Source organism: Protopterus annectens, chromosome 13.part0 (genome assembly GCF_019279795.1).
Source record: "Protopterus annectens isolate FY-2018-M chromosome 13.part0, PAN1.0, whole genome shotgun sequence".
NCBI classification, from domain to species: Eukaryota; Metazoa; Chordata; order Ceratodontiformes; family Protopteridae; genus Protopterus; species Protopterus annectens.
This window is the reverse complement of record NC_056747.1, coordinates 839305056-839320863: the sequence shown is the minus strand read 5'-3', so window position 1 is coordinate 839320863 and position 15808 is coordinate 839305056. Positions and strand designations below refer to the sequence as shown.

General features: G+C 41.4%; 1 protein-coding gene across 2 annotated transcripts in view; it reads right to left on the bottom strand.

Moving 5' to 3' along the window:
* Positions 1 to 15808, bottom strand: part of USP32 (ubiquitin specific peptidase 32) — a 3310274-nt gene that overhangs the window by 1199534 nt on the left and 2094932 nt on the right. For both annotated transcript variants that reach the window (XM_044054559.1, XM_044054560.1), the window contains exon 19: positions 7462 to 7536. In XM_044054559.1, the coding sequence (XP_043910494.1) occupies positions 7462 to 7536 (75 nt within the window). The remainder of the gene's footprint in view (positions 1 to 7461; positions 7537 to 15808) is intronic.

The following is a 15808-nucleotide window of genomic DNA, read 5'->3' as shown; positions in this document are numbered from 1 at the left end:
CTACAGTCTGAGTCTACTACATTTCACAGACTTCAGATTCATTTATCGAGCTCCTCCCTCTGCCCATAACGTCCTAGTCCATCTGTAACACCACAGATCGGAGAATAGAAATTAAAGTAGGGCTCAAACCTGGAACAGGTTTGAAAGGTCTATCAGGTCATTCCAGAAGATGACAGGAAGGGGGATGCAGGGAGGGGAGCTGAGGAAGAATGAAAATGGGCAACACAGATGCCTAGTTATTGTGAGTACTTAACTTAAATACCTGATGTTGTCCTTTTTATTCGTTCTTCAACAATTGAGACCGAGTCCCCAGCTACGTACAACTTGGGTAGCATTCATGGAAGGATATTCCGGAGAACTGCTGAACCAAAAGCAACTCTGTTTCTGGAGGTTATATCCAATTTGTAATACGTAATGAAGGTATGAGCATTAGACCAGGTGGCTGCTGCACAAATATTTTCAATGGAAGTTCTAGACCAGAAAGCAGCTGAGGTGGCCATATATCTATTTGAAAGGGCTTTAGGAAGTTTTGGTAAGGAGAGGCCTTGCTGAGAATAAATCCAGAAAATGCAATTAGTTATCCATTCGGCCAAGGCAACTTCAGAAACTGGAGAACCCAATTGACGAGGTGAGAAAGAAACAAACAGCTCATCTGTCTTTCTGAATTCTTTCATTCTGTGTAAGTAGAAACAGTTGTCTATGAACATTTAATAGATGCAGAATGTATTCTCCTTTGTTCGAAAATTTTGGAAAGAAGACTCGAAAATGAATAGCTTGATTTATATTTGATTCAGAATCCACATTTGGTAGAAAAGAAGGATTGGTTCATAAGGTCACCCTGTTTTTATGAAAAAAGAACGCATGGAGCTTTCAATGAAGACGTCTGGAGTTCATAAATTCTTTTAGCAGAAATAATTGCCACTAAAAATGCTGTTTTTCAGGACAGGAATTTCAGATCAGTGTTTGCTGAAGGTTCAAAGGGTAGCTGAGTTAAACTTTGCAGTATTACTGTTAAGTCCCACAGATGTGAAGGATCTTTCACTGGGGGCCTGAGCAGAAAAGTACCCTTCAGAAAGGCCATACATAATTTGGAAGCAGCCAGGAAAGAAATATCTCCGGACTGAAAATTTGATATGGCTGCCAAATGAACTATGATTGTAGAAAAAAATAGCACCTTCTAAGAGAGAAGCTAAAAAGTCCGATACAGAAGAAATAGTGGCAGTAAAAGGATCAATATCATTTTTCAGGGCACAAATTGAAAATCTTTTCCACTTACTCTTGTAAATTACCTTAGTGGAGTCTTTTTGTGAGGGTAAAAGTATATTACAAACTGGGGAAGAAAGCCTGGGCTGTCTAGCTGTTACTGGAACTGGAGAAACCATGCGGTTAGTTTGAAGGCTGGAAGATTGGGATGTGACAGAAGGTCTGAACTTGGGTCCAGTATCCAAGGAGAATAACAAAGATGAGACCAAAAAAACGGGAACCAAACCTGATGAGGCCAATGGGGGGCAATGAGGATGACTGCATTCTTCAACTGGCTGGCTTTCTGTAAGAGTTTCAGAATCCGAGGTACTGGGAGATAGGCATACAGGAGACCGGAGGGCCAAACATGGACTAGGACATCTCTCGATGACTTCCCTTGAGGGTGAATCAGGGCAAAGTAACTGCTGCATCTGTTGTTGGGACAGGCAAAAAGGTCGCAGCAAGGTTGGCCCCACCAACGGAAAATGTTCTCTGCCACTGATTGATTGAGAGACCACTTGTGAGGCATCAGAATGGACTTGCTGAGTTTGTCCACTAGTATGTTGGATTTCCCCAGAATGTGCATTGCTATTAGAAAGCGGTTGGAGGAGATGGCCCATTATTACACACTCATAGATTCTCAGCAGAAGGAGATAAAGGGAGGATAAAGGGATAGAGTCACCCCTTGTTTGCTGATGTACCAGACCATAAATATGTTGCAGGTTTGGATTGCAATAGTCCCTGGAGGGAGAACATCTTGAAATGCCTGCAAAGCTAGACAGACTGCTGTCATTTCCAAGACATTGATATGTGAACTGGTTTCTTGGGTGGGGGGACCACATGCCTTGGACTGTCCTTCCCAAGAAATGCCCCTCCCCCACCCCAGTAGGGAGGTGTCCGTGGCCACTGTGGTTACTTGGGGAGACAGAACAAAGGGGTGGCCAACGTAGATGTCATCCAACTGATCGACCAATGAATATGATTTTTACATACCTGAATAAGGTTGGCTGGGTAGGGGAGAGGCTGTCGAAGACTAGACCACTGAACAGCTACTGTCCACTGCACAACATGCATACAGTAACGTGCTAAAGGAACTAATATTACAGACGCTACTGGACCTACAGCCTGAAGGACAAGTCTGGCATGAGGAGTAGGCTGAGAAAGAATTTTATGAATGTGAGACTTGATTGTGGCCACCCGATGAAGGGACAGAGAAACAACCTGACAATGTGTTCAAATGAACACCAATGAACTCCAGGCTCTGTAATGGTATAAGCTTTGATTTGGAAATGTGGACTGCAATGCCTAGAGATTGGCAAATTTGAAGCAAATAGTCCCTGGATTATATTAGAAGATGCTTAAAGGGGGCAGTGATGAGCCAATCAGCAAAGTATGGAAACACCTGCAATACTTGCAGTTTCAAGTGAGCTGCTACCACTACCATACACTTGGGTCAACATTCTGGGGGCTGTAGTGAGGCTAATGTGCCTGGTTTTGAAATGACAGTGACTGGCTCCCAGTCGAAAGTGCAAGTGTTTTTGGGAGCATCTGTTAATTTTGACATGATAGTATACATCCTGAAGAGCAATCAACGACATCCAATCATCTCTGTGTAAAGGAGGAAGAAAAGACTGAACCACGACCATTTGAATCTTTGATTTCCTTACAAATTGTTTCAGGTTGCTTAGGTCCAAAATTGGTCTCAGGTCCACTGCTTTGTTTGGCACTAAAGAGAAGCTTGAGCAAATTCCGAACATTTTCTGCTCTGGTGGGACCTTCTGGATGACCCTTTTGTCCAGCAGTTTCTGAAATTCTTGAGCTGCAGCTTCTCTCTGGGTGTAATGTCGAGAAGCTTTCTTCATTTGGAAGTGGGCATTTGGAAAAATGGTATAAGATAACCTCTGGATATTATTTTTAGCACCCAAGAATCTTTTGTTATAGCAGCCCATTCATCTGGGTGCAATGACACGCATCCCCCAACTGCCCCCATAGGCAGGTGTTTGGGCAGTGCTTCAGAAGTGCTGAAAGGGTCAATCTGGAAAGGAATCTCAGAACCCTGATTTTGTGGGATTCCTGTACCACAAGGATGGCGTTTTCCATTGGATTTCCTTCTTCTGCCTCTGAGGGAGTTGTCTCTGCATGCATCCCAGAAAGGTCACTGGGATTTATGGAACCACATTTTCTTGCCCCCCTCTTTGATTCCAGGAAATGGATCGTTGAGGGGTAGAAAAGTGAATCCTTATGGCAGACAGGCTCTTTCCTTCCTGTTCACTGCGACAAAGTGTTTCTTTCACAGAAGGGCCAAACAAGGAAGTTCCATCAAAGATTCATGGTTGAAAGAAAGAAGACTTGAAAGGCTCTGCAGAATTGCATAACTGCATCCTGGCACGTCTTCTTATGGCAATACTTGAACCAGCAGCCCATGAGGTACCTTCTGCTGCATGAGAAATCAACCTCATAGATACATTTGAAACAGATAAAAGTGTAACCAGCTGAGAGGATGATCTTTCGTAATCCTCTGCAGACATGCACTCTGAGACAGATTTTGAGAGCTCCTTGCTCAACTCCCTCTGCAGTCTTGTAAAGTACGCCAAATAGTTCATGGACCTCACGGCAAAGGTTGTTGAAGCAAACACATGCTTTCTAAATCTGTCCATCGCTCTGGACTCTCTGCAAGAGAGTGGACAGACGAGCTCTGTTCTGCAAGCTCCTTGTTGGTGGCTGCTGCTACAACCATTGCATCAACAAGGACTCCTTTGCTCCAATGTGGTCTATCTTTAGGAAGGGCAAAAATTTTGTTTGGTCATTGTGGGATCAGTTAAAAAAATACAGTTCCTTCTATGCCCAGCTACAGACCAGGTTGATAAGTTCATCGGGTGGGGAAATCACCCAAGATGTTGATGGGCCAGAACCAAAAGCTTCCAGGAATACTAACTCTTCAGAAGAAGAGCTATCTGAGGACCAAACCCCTTTTTGCTTAAGGATCTCAAAAATGTCTCCAAAGGAGACATAATCAGGTGGTGATATATGGGAACCTTCACTTTCATTGAAGTCATTATCTTTGGTGAGGGATTCTATAGGGGCATCCATGTGATTCCTTTGGCACATTCTCTTACAGTGAACCTCTTCAGTGGGATACTTTGGAGAGGTGTCCAAACAGAGGTGGGTGTTCCTCCATGGGAACCTTCTGGATGCTACTTCATACTGGCTAACCCTGGTCTGATGGGATCAGAGCTTGTAACCAGAGAGGGATATGGTGTAGGGTATGAGAAAGCGTGAGACCCGATCTATTGAATGAGAGAGAACCCTCTCCAAAATCTCTAAGGCCGACAGACCCGGGGATGCCGTGGGTGGCCATATCGGAGTCTAGGTTTCCAAAGCAGGCAAGCCACAACCCTACTTGGATCCGTGTCCCAAGAAAGGAGATGGACCTGAGCTATCTAATGCTGAGGATCCAAGGGGCAACGATGGTTCGGACAACATCAGAGTCAATTCCGGGCCCACAGATCTTACGCTGATGCTTTGGGTCCAGGATTCATTCTGATTCAAGAGAACAGGAGTGAACTGGTAAGGGATACAATCGGGGTCAAAAAAGTGACTCTCTTTGGCTCCAACTCCAGTACTCTTGAAACTGTCAGATCCTGGGGCTCTCAAACTGTAGGACAAATCTGAGGAGGAGATACAGTATCATGCAAGGTGGATGGAACACTCATGGATCCAATGGGAGCCTAAGCCAGAATAACCGCATCTGAATCTGAGCTCTGAGGATCTTCCTCATCATCCTATCCACCTCTGCTTCAGAGAGACTCCTGGGAGACCTGATGGACGAGGTGGTGGACTGAGGTCTGGAGTGTTTCCTCAGGGTTTGCAAAACTGGGGAGTAGAGACATTGAGATATCGGGTGTAAAATGAAAATGGTAGAAAGAGTACTTGGAGTCTGAGATGCACCCAATGTCTGAATCAAAGGTTTTGGATCTGTGGGTTGCAAAGACGAAGTGGAAGATATAACTATTGGATCTGAAGTCTTGGGATCCGTAGAGCTTGTCTTGGGATCCGACAAAATCGCATCCGAAGATCTTTATACTTTCTGTGGAGGCTTCGAGGAATAGGAAGCCTTCAGAGACTTTGGCAGTAGTCTTTTTCTGTCCTCTGAAGGAGCTTTCGAAGATTTGCTAGGGATGTGAACCCCCGAAGAGGAAGAAGTTGAAGGTGGAAGTAAGCCCTTAAGGACAAGCTTGTTACACTTGTGAGCTATAGCTCTAGAAATAAATCCTGTGCAAATGGTACAGTTCGCACCTAAGTGTGCTGCTCCTAAGCAATAAATGCAATCCCTGTGGGCATCCAAATTGAGGAATAGATGCCCACAGGAAGTCCATTTTTTAAAACATGTCAGCTTTTCAGCTATGATAGAAAACCCATGTAAATGATCTATACAAGATGAAGAAAAGGAGAGTTTTTTATTGATAGGTAGGGAAGACAATTACCAACAATGGTAATTAAGAATACTCTGTTACAAAGGGTAGGAAAGAAAGAAAGAAACAGAAAGGAGGAGTACCAACAACAGTACTTACAAAAAGTTACTATATTAACAGTAAGACACCAGACACAGAAAAACTGAAAAACTAAAGGGAGGTAAGGATATATATACATATATATATATATATATATATATATATATACACACACACATATATATATATATATATATATATATATATATATATGTGTGTGTGTGTGTACACACACACACACACACACACACACACACACACAATATAATAAAATATAGAAGGGAATGAAAAATAGCATATATAAAATTAGATCAATGCACTTACAGCTAGCTAGCTGTAAATTAACACTGCAAGACAGGATCCATGTCCGTGCGCAACGGCTGGAAACAAGATCTGGGGTGCTGGGAATGGACTATTGCATTATGAGTAGAGGGAGAAGGTTGAGAGATGAATCTGAAGTCTGTGAAAGGAGGCAGAGTCAGATCCAAGGATGGATCAGTAACCCAATTGTTGAGGAATGAATGAAAAGAACAACATCAGATCAGCATTTACAACAACTTGACAGGACCAGCCAAGTAATGGGACACTGGAATAGCTGTGGAGGGAGGGGTGCCAGGGGGGTGGGTACACTGCTGCTGGAGGGGGGCTCTGATCTACTACTCTGCCTACAGCCCTATTTGACCATGATCTGGTTCTTACTTGACAACACTGCACATCTGTCTCTATATAATGCAAGTTATAACACTGGCTAATTATGTTAATTCTTCTGATACACCAATGACTGCTCAAACTAATGCAAGGTTCATGGTGACATGACAAGATGCACAAGACATGTGGCAAAGCAAAAGTGAAAAGAGGTGAATCTTAATTCCATCTCACTGCTACAGCAAGGGCACATTATAAGAACCTTTAGGCACTCCTTTTTTGATAACAGCTATGCATCTCATTTGTATATAGCTTAATCACAGGAGGTTATGATTAATGTGTTTCTTACACAGGCACAGCATCCTGCTTTTACAGTTTGACAATGTACTGCACCTTGTCTTCCAGTAACCAATACATGGCTAGTTATGGAACTTGCTTAATGAAAATAAATCATGGTCACTATTATCTGAATGTATCAAAGTTTTTGTAAGTATTTATTTCAACCCTGAATGAGCAAACGTTTTGCACTCTGATTTCCAACAAACAGGGGAAGTTAGGACCATTGATAAATATCTATTAAGGCCCTAATGGAGGACAGCTGCAATATACTACTCTCTTTTCTTCATTCCACTCTTCCAATATACCTGAATGCCAACAGAATGGTGAAATAGACAGGCCAGCAGGAGATAATGACCTCATAGCCATTGACAGGTAAGAAAAGAAAGTGTAAAAAAAGTACAGAGGTACACACAACCATTTATTTTTAAAAATTAAGTAACCAGCTACAGAAAGAGTAAAATTCTTTTAGAAAAAGAGAGAATAAGAAATAATTTGGAGACACGTGGACACCTCGTTATCACTAAAGGGAGAAGTGCAGTGCAAACATGAGAGTATACTTCTGCGAAATAAAAATTTAAATCTTATTGATTTAAAACTACAGATTAAAGGATAATTTGTGAATTATTCATGTTACATATAATTATAGTTACAATACTAACATCCCTGAAGCAATACTATTATACACAAAACTGATTTTAATTTGATGTTAAAAGATAATACATACCTTTGTGTCTGTCAATCTTACTGCTGTTTGCTATAAAAGACATTTCCTCTGGCCAACTCATGTCCTTATTTCTAACTGTAAAAAAAAATTAAATAACATAACTGTTCAGTGCACAAGAATTATACATATGCTTTCACAGCTGCTTTTGATTATGTGTACCTAGCCAGCAAAATGTATAACTGGGTAAATAAACTTACCATAACAGCTGATGTTTGAAGAGATCCCTGTTGGAGTAGCATAAACCTGTAATTGACCTACCCCTGTCATGTCTGGCCAGTAGACAAATACTTGTTTGTGTCATCCCTGTGCACAATACGTCCATTGAAGCATGAGAAAATGGTGATATAAAAGAGTATGTGCATGTATGAGGGTATGGACACACTTCACTCTGTCGAACTGCCAGTTTGTCAGCAGGCTAAAATGCTTGGAAAATTTGTCTACAGCACTCCTTAAATGATGGAGATGTCAATAAAAGGAATATTACATGCATATGTACAGGTTAAGAGTGAGTTTGTGACTTTAATGGGTAAAAGGTAAAAGAACGCCTAGAAAACACTTTATCTGACACTAGAGTTATGATCAAAGAAGAAATGAAAAATTTGTTGGTAAAACCTGGATTTAGTTGAACAAGGATGACACCTTTGCCTATTGGTGTTCTTGGTTGAAAGGAACACTGAAATTTTGATGGCAAAAAAAGAGGACAGAATTAATGATGTTTCTTTGGGGTTTTTTTTTTTATGTAGAGTGACTGGTCCAGCCAGGCTCCCAGGTATTTGAAAGATGTGGTACTTTGAATGTTTGTTTTATTTAAATATGTGATTTGTACTTGTTTTGGGTACCTGTACTATTTTTTTGAGTTCCAAATAGCACTTTTAGCTTTGGAGGGGTTAAGAATAAGTTCATAGGTGTTTACTAGGCTAATGACCACAAGGGCCTTTTTAAGCCTAGCCATGCATCCCAAATCTCTGACAAGTTCTGATACCCTTGGTAAGTGTAAGCACGGGCCTGGGAGATGAACCATTTACAGGTTACCTGTTTGTATCAGAGACATAGATGCCAAACTAGGGATGAATTTCTGGTTTCCCATCCAGTTGTCCAAGTTGGATTTGAATTGAAGGGAGGAACTCTGCTTCACATAGATGGGGAGGCTGTTCCATAGACAGGGTAGTCTCTGGGATACATACCTATCTCTCCAGCAGGTCTTATTTATATCACAAGTAAGGTTTAAGTCTTTAGAACAGGTAATTCTGGTATTGTTTGTTTTGTGGATATGCAGGAGGTCCATCAGAGTGGGGTCTGACAATGCCCTGTATGCCAGGCATAGATCTCCCCTCAAAAGCATGTAGGAGACAGAATACAGGGCTAGGGCCTTGAGGCAGTCTGCATAGGACATATTACTTATGCCCTGTATTCTTTTAGTGAGGAACCTCTGTGGACGTTTCAGTTGTTGGATATGCCTGGTTAGGTACATACCAAAGGGGGCAGTGTACTCAATGATAGGTCTGATGAATGCCGAATACAGTGGAACAATGACTTCCTTGGACTTAGATGCCATACCTTTGTTTATAAGTTGCACAACACAGAATGATTTCCTCACCACTGTAGACACATTACAGTCAAAGTCTAGATTACTGTCTGTGTCCCTAAGTCCCTGACTACTGGGTCAACTCTAAGGAGTGTGTTATCAATATGATAGTTACCAGGGATGGATGACTTCACAAAGGATACTATTATGTGTTTCTTGGCATTTAGTTTTAGTCCATGACTCTGACACCAGTTGTTTGTCTGTGTCAGCCCCTCCTGGAGAACATTTGCATCAGAGTGAGGTTTGATGACCGCTCCTAATTTACAATCATCTGCAAATTTAGTCTGCCAGAGACCAGGGACATTGGCCTAGATATCTGAGAAGTAAATGCCAAAAAGGAGTGGTCCAAGGACTGATCCCTGAGGGACTCTTGTGACTGGCCTCTTTGTAGAGGTAGACTCCCCAATTCTAACTTCCTGGGTCCTGTCTGTGAGCCAGCTGGCTTTCCACTGGGTGACATAAGGGTTTGTACCGAACTTCTTGAGTCGGTCAACAAGGCCCGAGTGAGGTATTGTGTCAAATGCCTTGGCCAGGTCAAGGTAGGCAGTGTGAATGATTTTGCCCTCATCCATTGCTTTGGTGACCTTCTCAAAGAAGTCCACCAGGTTGAGTAGGCATGATCTGCCCTTTACGAAACCAAACTGGGTTGGGTCCAGTGTCTGGAGGTTTATTATATTTCTACTGACCATCTCCATGATAATTCTTTCCATGGCTTTACATTTAAGACTAGTGAGACTTATGGGTCTTTAGTTTCAAGGGTCTGTAGACGACCCACCTTTGTGCAGAGGGATGACTGTTGCCTTTCTCCATTCATGAGGCATGAAGCCTCTTTGGAGGCTACAGTTAAACAGTAATTCCAGAGGCCCTGATAGTTCATGTTTCATGCTATTTAGAAGGCATCCTGGGATATTGTCTGGGCCCACTGATGCAGTGGTCTTGGTCTTAGAGACAGCATTAAGGATCTGTTCCCTAGTGATAGTAGGGGATCTATATTTGATGATACTTCCTGAGGGAAGGTTGAGGAGGAGAGAGGAGTAGAGCTGAAGCTAAATTTATCAGCCAGGAGGTTTGTTATATTTTCTGGCTCAGTATAGGTGGCTCCATTTACAATGAGCTCTGCACACAACTGTGTATTGCCTTTGAGATTGCAGACATAGCTAAAGAATGCTTAGTGGTTGTGCTTGGCCTGGGAGGCCAAACATACCTCAAATTTAGTTTTGATAGACTTTATTTGCCCTCTGAGTTTTTTGTTTAGTTTAATGAGAGTGCTTTTATCCTGCACCTCCTAATTTTTGCCATGATTTTCTTCCTCCTGTTATACATCCGACTGATTCTGTGATTCCACCAGGGTGGCTTATTTTTTTGAGTTACTTCTGTACTTCTTCCTTGTGGGTACAGCTGCCTCTACACAGCTATTAACATGCTTGTACAGGGTTTCTGTGAACAGTTTTGCATAGGCATAAGTGTTCTCAGGGTCTATAGGGGCTTGAAATTTTGCCAGGTTCTCACTTAATAGCAGGCGGTTAGCCTTAGAATAGTTCCTGAATATTCCAGGTTTAGCTGAGGGTCCAGGTTTTATTTTTACTTAAAAAGAGACCATTTGTGGTCTGACTTTACCAGGGATGGCATTACAGTAGGGGGTGTGCAGCACTCTCCCATATTAGTGAGGACCAGATCGAGTATGGTTGCACCCCTGGTTGGTGTATTGACTATCTGGTCCAGGAAGTTTGTGTTCACAAAATCCAGGAATCTCTGTGCATGTACCTTTCATGTCGTATAGGATTCCCAGTTAATAGTGGGGTAATTAAAGTCACCCACGAATATGGTATTGGGTTGGATAGTTAGTGTTTCTATTAAGTTTAAATACATGGTATGAGATTCCTGGGTCACAGAGGGGGACCTATAGCTTGCAAGGAAGTGGTATTGGATTTTACCTATGGTGATTTGAACATGGAGCAGCTCAAGTGCATTGTTTGACCAGCCTTGAACTATATTTATTTTTAATGTAAATAGAAACACCTCCACTTTCAGTCCCTGCCTATAAAATAGCTGGTCTAAATGTGTGGAAGCCATTATAACCCTGAACTGTTGGTGTGCTGTCCACAGCTTTAAACCACATCTCTGAAACTGTACAGACATCAAGATACTCTAGGGTAAAGAGAGCTTCCAGGAAGTGGAGTTTTTTTGTTTAGGCTCCTAGCATTGAGCAGTAATACCTTTAGATTTTCTTGGTTTTGATTTGCTACGTCGGAAATACTTTCTCTTTAGCATTGTCTAAAAAAGGCACTATGGGGGAAGACAATGTTTTAGCTAATATTCGAAAGCCTAGAGTGGAGAGGTGCAGACCATACCTGGAATAAGCAGCGTGGTCTGTTCACCATCTCCTTCCATGCTGACAAACACTACACCACCTTAGAATGACACTAGAAACTAAGCCAATTATTAAAGTCAGTCATCTTTTGTTCATGTTATGGCATCATCCTTGGAGAAGGTAAAATGCTCCTCACTGTTAGGCTCATACCAGCCTGAGACTAATATTCTGAAAGCTTTATGATGTCTCTCTTCATATAGTCTAGGGAGGTACGTCTCAGGTCATTTACTCCCACATGGACTATGATGGAGTCATATTGGTAACTGGGATCCAATGACCTGAGCGCATGCATAATGTGGCTGATCCTAGCCCCTGATAAGCAATTGACCGTAACTTTCTCCTTACTCAGCCTGGTGAGAGGGACATCAGTGTGTCTCACAATGGATTCTCCAATGACTAGAATGTTGGATTGTGTGGTGACTTGCCTTAAGGACTTAGAGTTAGAGCTCCATGAGATGTAGCTCTAACGTCGGGCAGCACAATGCCAGGGAACTTCTATGGGCTAGGCTTGTAAAGGCTCCAGGGCCATTAGCCTAGTACACACCTATGAACCTATGTATTGATGTGGGTGTGGTTTTGAAAGAGTGCGTTTGGGGCTGCTGAGGGTATTTCTTATATGTACTTTGTCTAGGAGGTCTTTGTGGTTTAAGAAGGTTACATTTAACTGCCTCAGTACATGTGGGTCTACATGTCTGCTTTGAATTGTACGTGATGGGTGCAGCATGTGTACTACTGACAACCTTACTGACATTACGAGTAGTTTTTTGTGAGAGCTTTGCCTCCAGCAACATTGTGTAAATACATCTCTCACATACTGCATCAGTTTGTTTGTGGTTGAGTAGCAGCTGGAGCTGGTCCTGTAAGTGCATATAGCTGTGACAGGATCTGGTAGATGACCATGTCAACTGCATACAGGGAAGATGGCAAGTATGGAAGGCTGACAGGAAATCTGGTAATGGAGATGGAAAAAAACAAGGGACTAAAATATATCCCTGGGGGCCAATGAATGAAAAAGGGGCTGTGTCAGATAGGGATGTTCCTATTTTTACTTTGGAGTATCTTTCAGAGAGAAAATCTATGAACTAAGGAAAAGAATCTGCACTGATGCCAGTTTACTTTAGATTAGCAAAAGGAAGGGGGTGAGCGGTGAGGTCAAAGGCCTTTGTGAGACAACGAATATGGCTCTATTGAGATTGCCATTGCCTATATTTCAAATTACCTCATCAATTAAGGTCCACAAGACTGTCATAGCACTCTATCCTGGCCAAAACCACTGTTATTTTTGGAAGAGTAATCAATATTGATGGACAGAATTTGACAGTTGTGTGTAGACAATATTTTCAAGAAGTCTTCCCAGTATTAATAGGACAGAAATAAGTGAGAGGTGTTTTAAGCACTGTGTTTGATTAGTGCAGTTTCCAGATGTATGGTATTACATACTTGGATAGAAAGAGGTTGCATATGTGAGTGAGTGGGCTGCCTGTGGGGATCTTCCAGAGTAGGGCTGTGATTTCTTTGAGGTGCATGGCTTTAAAATAGATTGGAGTGATGAAGAAGGGGAGCAGAAGGATAATCAAGAGTTGTGGTAGGGTGAGAGGTCTGTAGTTAGATTCTAACTGAATGTTAATGAAGGATAGAGGTGTTTGTCCAAAGGTGATATGACTAGAAGGTTTGTTATTTGGGTTGCAGGTGACCTGTAATGAGACCGAGTTTGGCCAGCAGTGATGTTTGTTTGGATTTATGGATTGTGACTTGTGTCTGCGAATGGACTACTTGGCAAGGCTATGGAATTTCAAAAAGTTTGTTTGTTTTTATTGTTGGGGTTACATTTCTACTTCATACTTGCTTTGTCTTGGAGTTTAAAGAGATATTTAAGTTCAGGGATCAACTGGTTACATTTGAGAGTTTTATATAGCATAGTGATAGGGGGGAGAATTTGTCTTGTAAGTGCAGCAGGGTTTCAGTTAAAGAAATAGCAATATTGTCTGGACCTCCTTAGGATATGACTGAGAATCACTCATAAGAGGTGAGGTGTTCTTTTAGTTTGGTTACATTGCTGTTAGATTGTGGTCTAAACTGTTGTAGAAGGGATAAAAGTCTTATTGACTGGCTGGTGATGTGAAAGAGAATGGGGGCAGTGGTCACTGAAAGTGGGAGGCAATATATGTGTGTGTTTTTGTATATGTGTACTCATACACGTGTGCATTTTATTCCATATTTCACACTTGAGAACTGCAGTAAAATTTTCTACATGTTCTCCTTAAAACTCATGTCATTACTGCAAAATTCTGAAGTCAGTGGAGGAGGGCCAAGACAGTCAAGTAAGGGGTAAATTTGCGAATACATATCCAATCATCAAGTTCCCATTTGAAGAAAGCTAATGTACCACACTGCTTAATATACAGTTGAGCTAATTGCACTTACCCATAACAGTAGATATTTTAATTCATCACTGCTACAGTAGCCTTTAGGATATATGGGTTTGGTCCTGCCCAAGACACAACCACCAGCTAGATTCCAAAAGCTCTGTCTCCCTCCCACACTTCTACTCTGACTCCTGACTGGTCAGCCCTGCGGAAGGAAAATCAGCACTCAGAGTGGAAAATCTTCAGGACGTTCTTGCCTAAAAGTACGTCCTGAAATAAACAAACAAGAAATACTATTTCCCAACAACTACTGCTATATACACTATGGGGGCATGGTGGGTGGGTGCAGCTACTGCAGCAGTGAGAAACTTGAATATCTACTGTTATGGGTAAGTGAAACTTTCACAACTGTACTAATGTTCATCATTCTCACTGCTGTAGGAGCCTTTTGGTTATATGGGTTGATTACAAAAAACTACACAACCTGGGAGGGGGAAGGATATGGATCCAGAAACTCCTGCATAATGGTTCTAGCAACGACAGTCCTGGATCTAGAAAAAGTAGTCCAATTTTTAATGACATACAGAAAGCTTTGTTGTTGCCTCTAGAAAGCTTCTATATTCCACCCATTTCTAAATACTCTATTAAAGAAGATGAGGCCCTCATAGACTATGTTCTGAAACTGGTTTACCATGGTGGGTGTTAACAAAAGGCAAAAGTAGAGGACAGTCAACTGGAAACTGACACATATTGTCCTTTCTCCGTTCCAACATAAGAAATAAACAACTGATCAGCTTTTCTAAATGACTAGATTCTGATTTTTAAACAAGAAACATCTTTAAAGAACTATCACTTATGACATAGGCAATGATGCATTTATATAAGTGAAAACAAACCTTACTGACATATTTTAAGTTGCAAACATTATATATCACTTATTACTATACAGTCATTGCCATTCGATCATTACATATCTCATTCAATTCTTATCTTTCCTTAAACCTCATTCCTACTCCAAAGCATTATTCTGCATGTATCATTTCCACAATTCTCTTTTTTTTCTATGTAATTTGCTCCTAACCTTTTCTGAAGATTCCACTCCCTGTTCTTTTCCCTCTGTTACTATATTCGCTACATACTTCTAGTACAGCTGGTTTAGATTTTGATTTCCACTTTCTTGTAACTGCTTTTTAGCAGACCAGAATTTAACTGAGCAAGGTCTTACTATGTCTAGGCAATTCCAATTCTGTATCACAGTTCAAAAAAATCACTTCCTAAGTTACACCAATTTGCTCACCCAGTACGTCTGACAGAGCAGTCTGCAGGGAATTTTTAAAGTCTGCCAACTCATTACACTCCCAGAAAATATGTTCCAAATTACCTCATTCTTCACTATCACACTTCCAACATTTGCAATCTACCGGAGGAAAATTATCTGGAGTCTACTTGGGGTATAAAAATACAAATTCAAACATTTCCAAGAAGAAATCTTAAATCTTCTAGACTCTGTTGCATATTTGGGAGTCATATATGCATATATTTTACAGATATATATATATATATATATATATATATATGTATAGGTTTATTATCAAAACTTGGAAACTGCATCGGTCGACCTGCAGTTTCCAAGTCGGCATAATGCTGAACCAAAAATAATCAACTACTCTACAGTGTTGAATGGGTAGTGTAGGTTGATATTTTGGGTTAAACATTGTGCAGGGAGGTCACGGTTCAGTTAAACAGAGAATTAGCCCATTTCCTCACTGTAGTGCAATCTCTGATTTAGTAAATTTAATGTGTAGGGTGTGTGTGTGTGTGTGTGTGTGTGTGTGTGTGTGTGTGTGTGTGTGTGTGTGTGTGTGTGTGTGTGGAGGGGCAGCCCCCCCCTGCAAAATAGTACAATTAACGTGCCGTTGACCATTGAGTGTAACGATACGTTAATGTGCATAGCATGGTTGACTGACGTCACCTCCTGCTATTTCGGTCCTGTCAAACCAGGAAGTTCGGGTATGTCATTTCCGA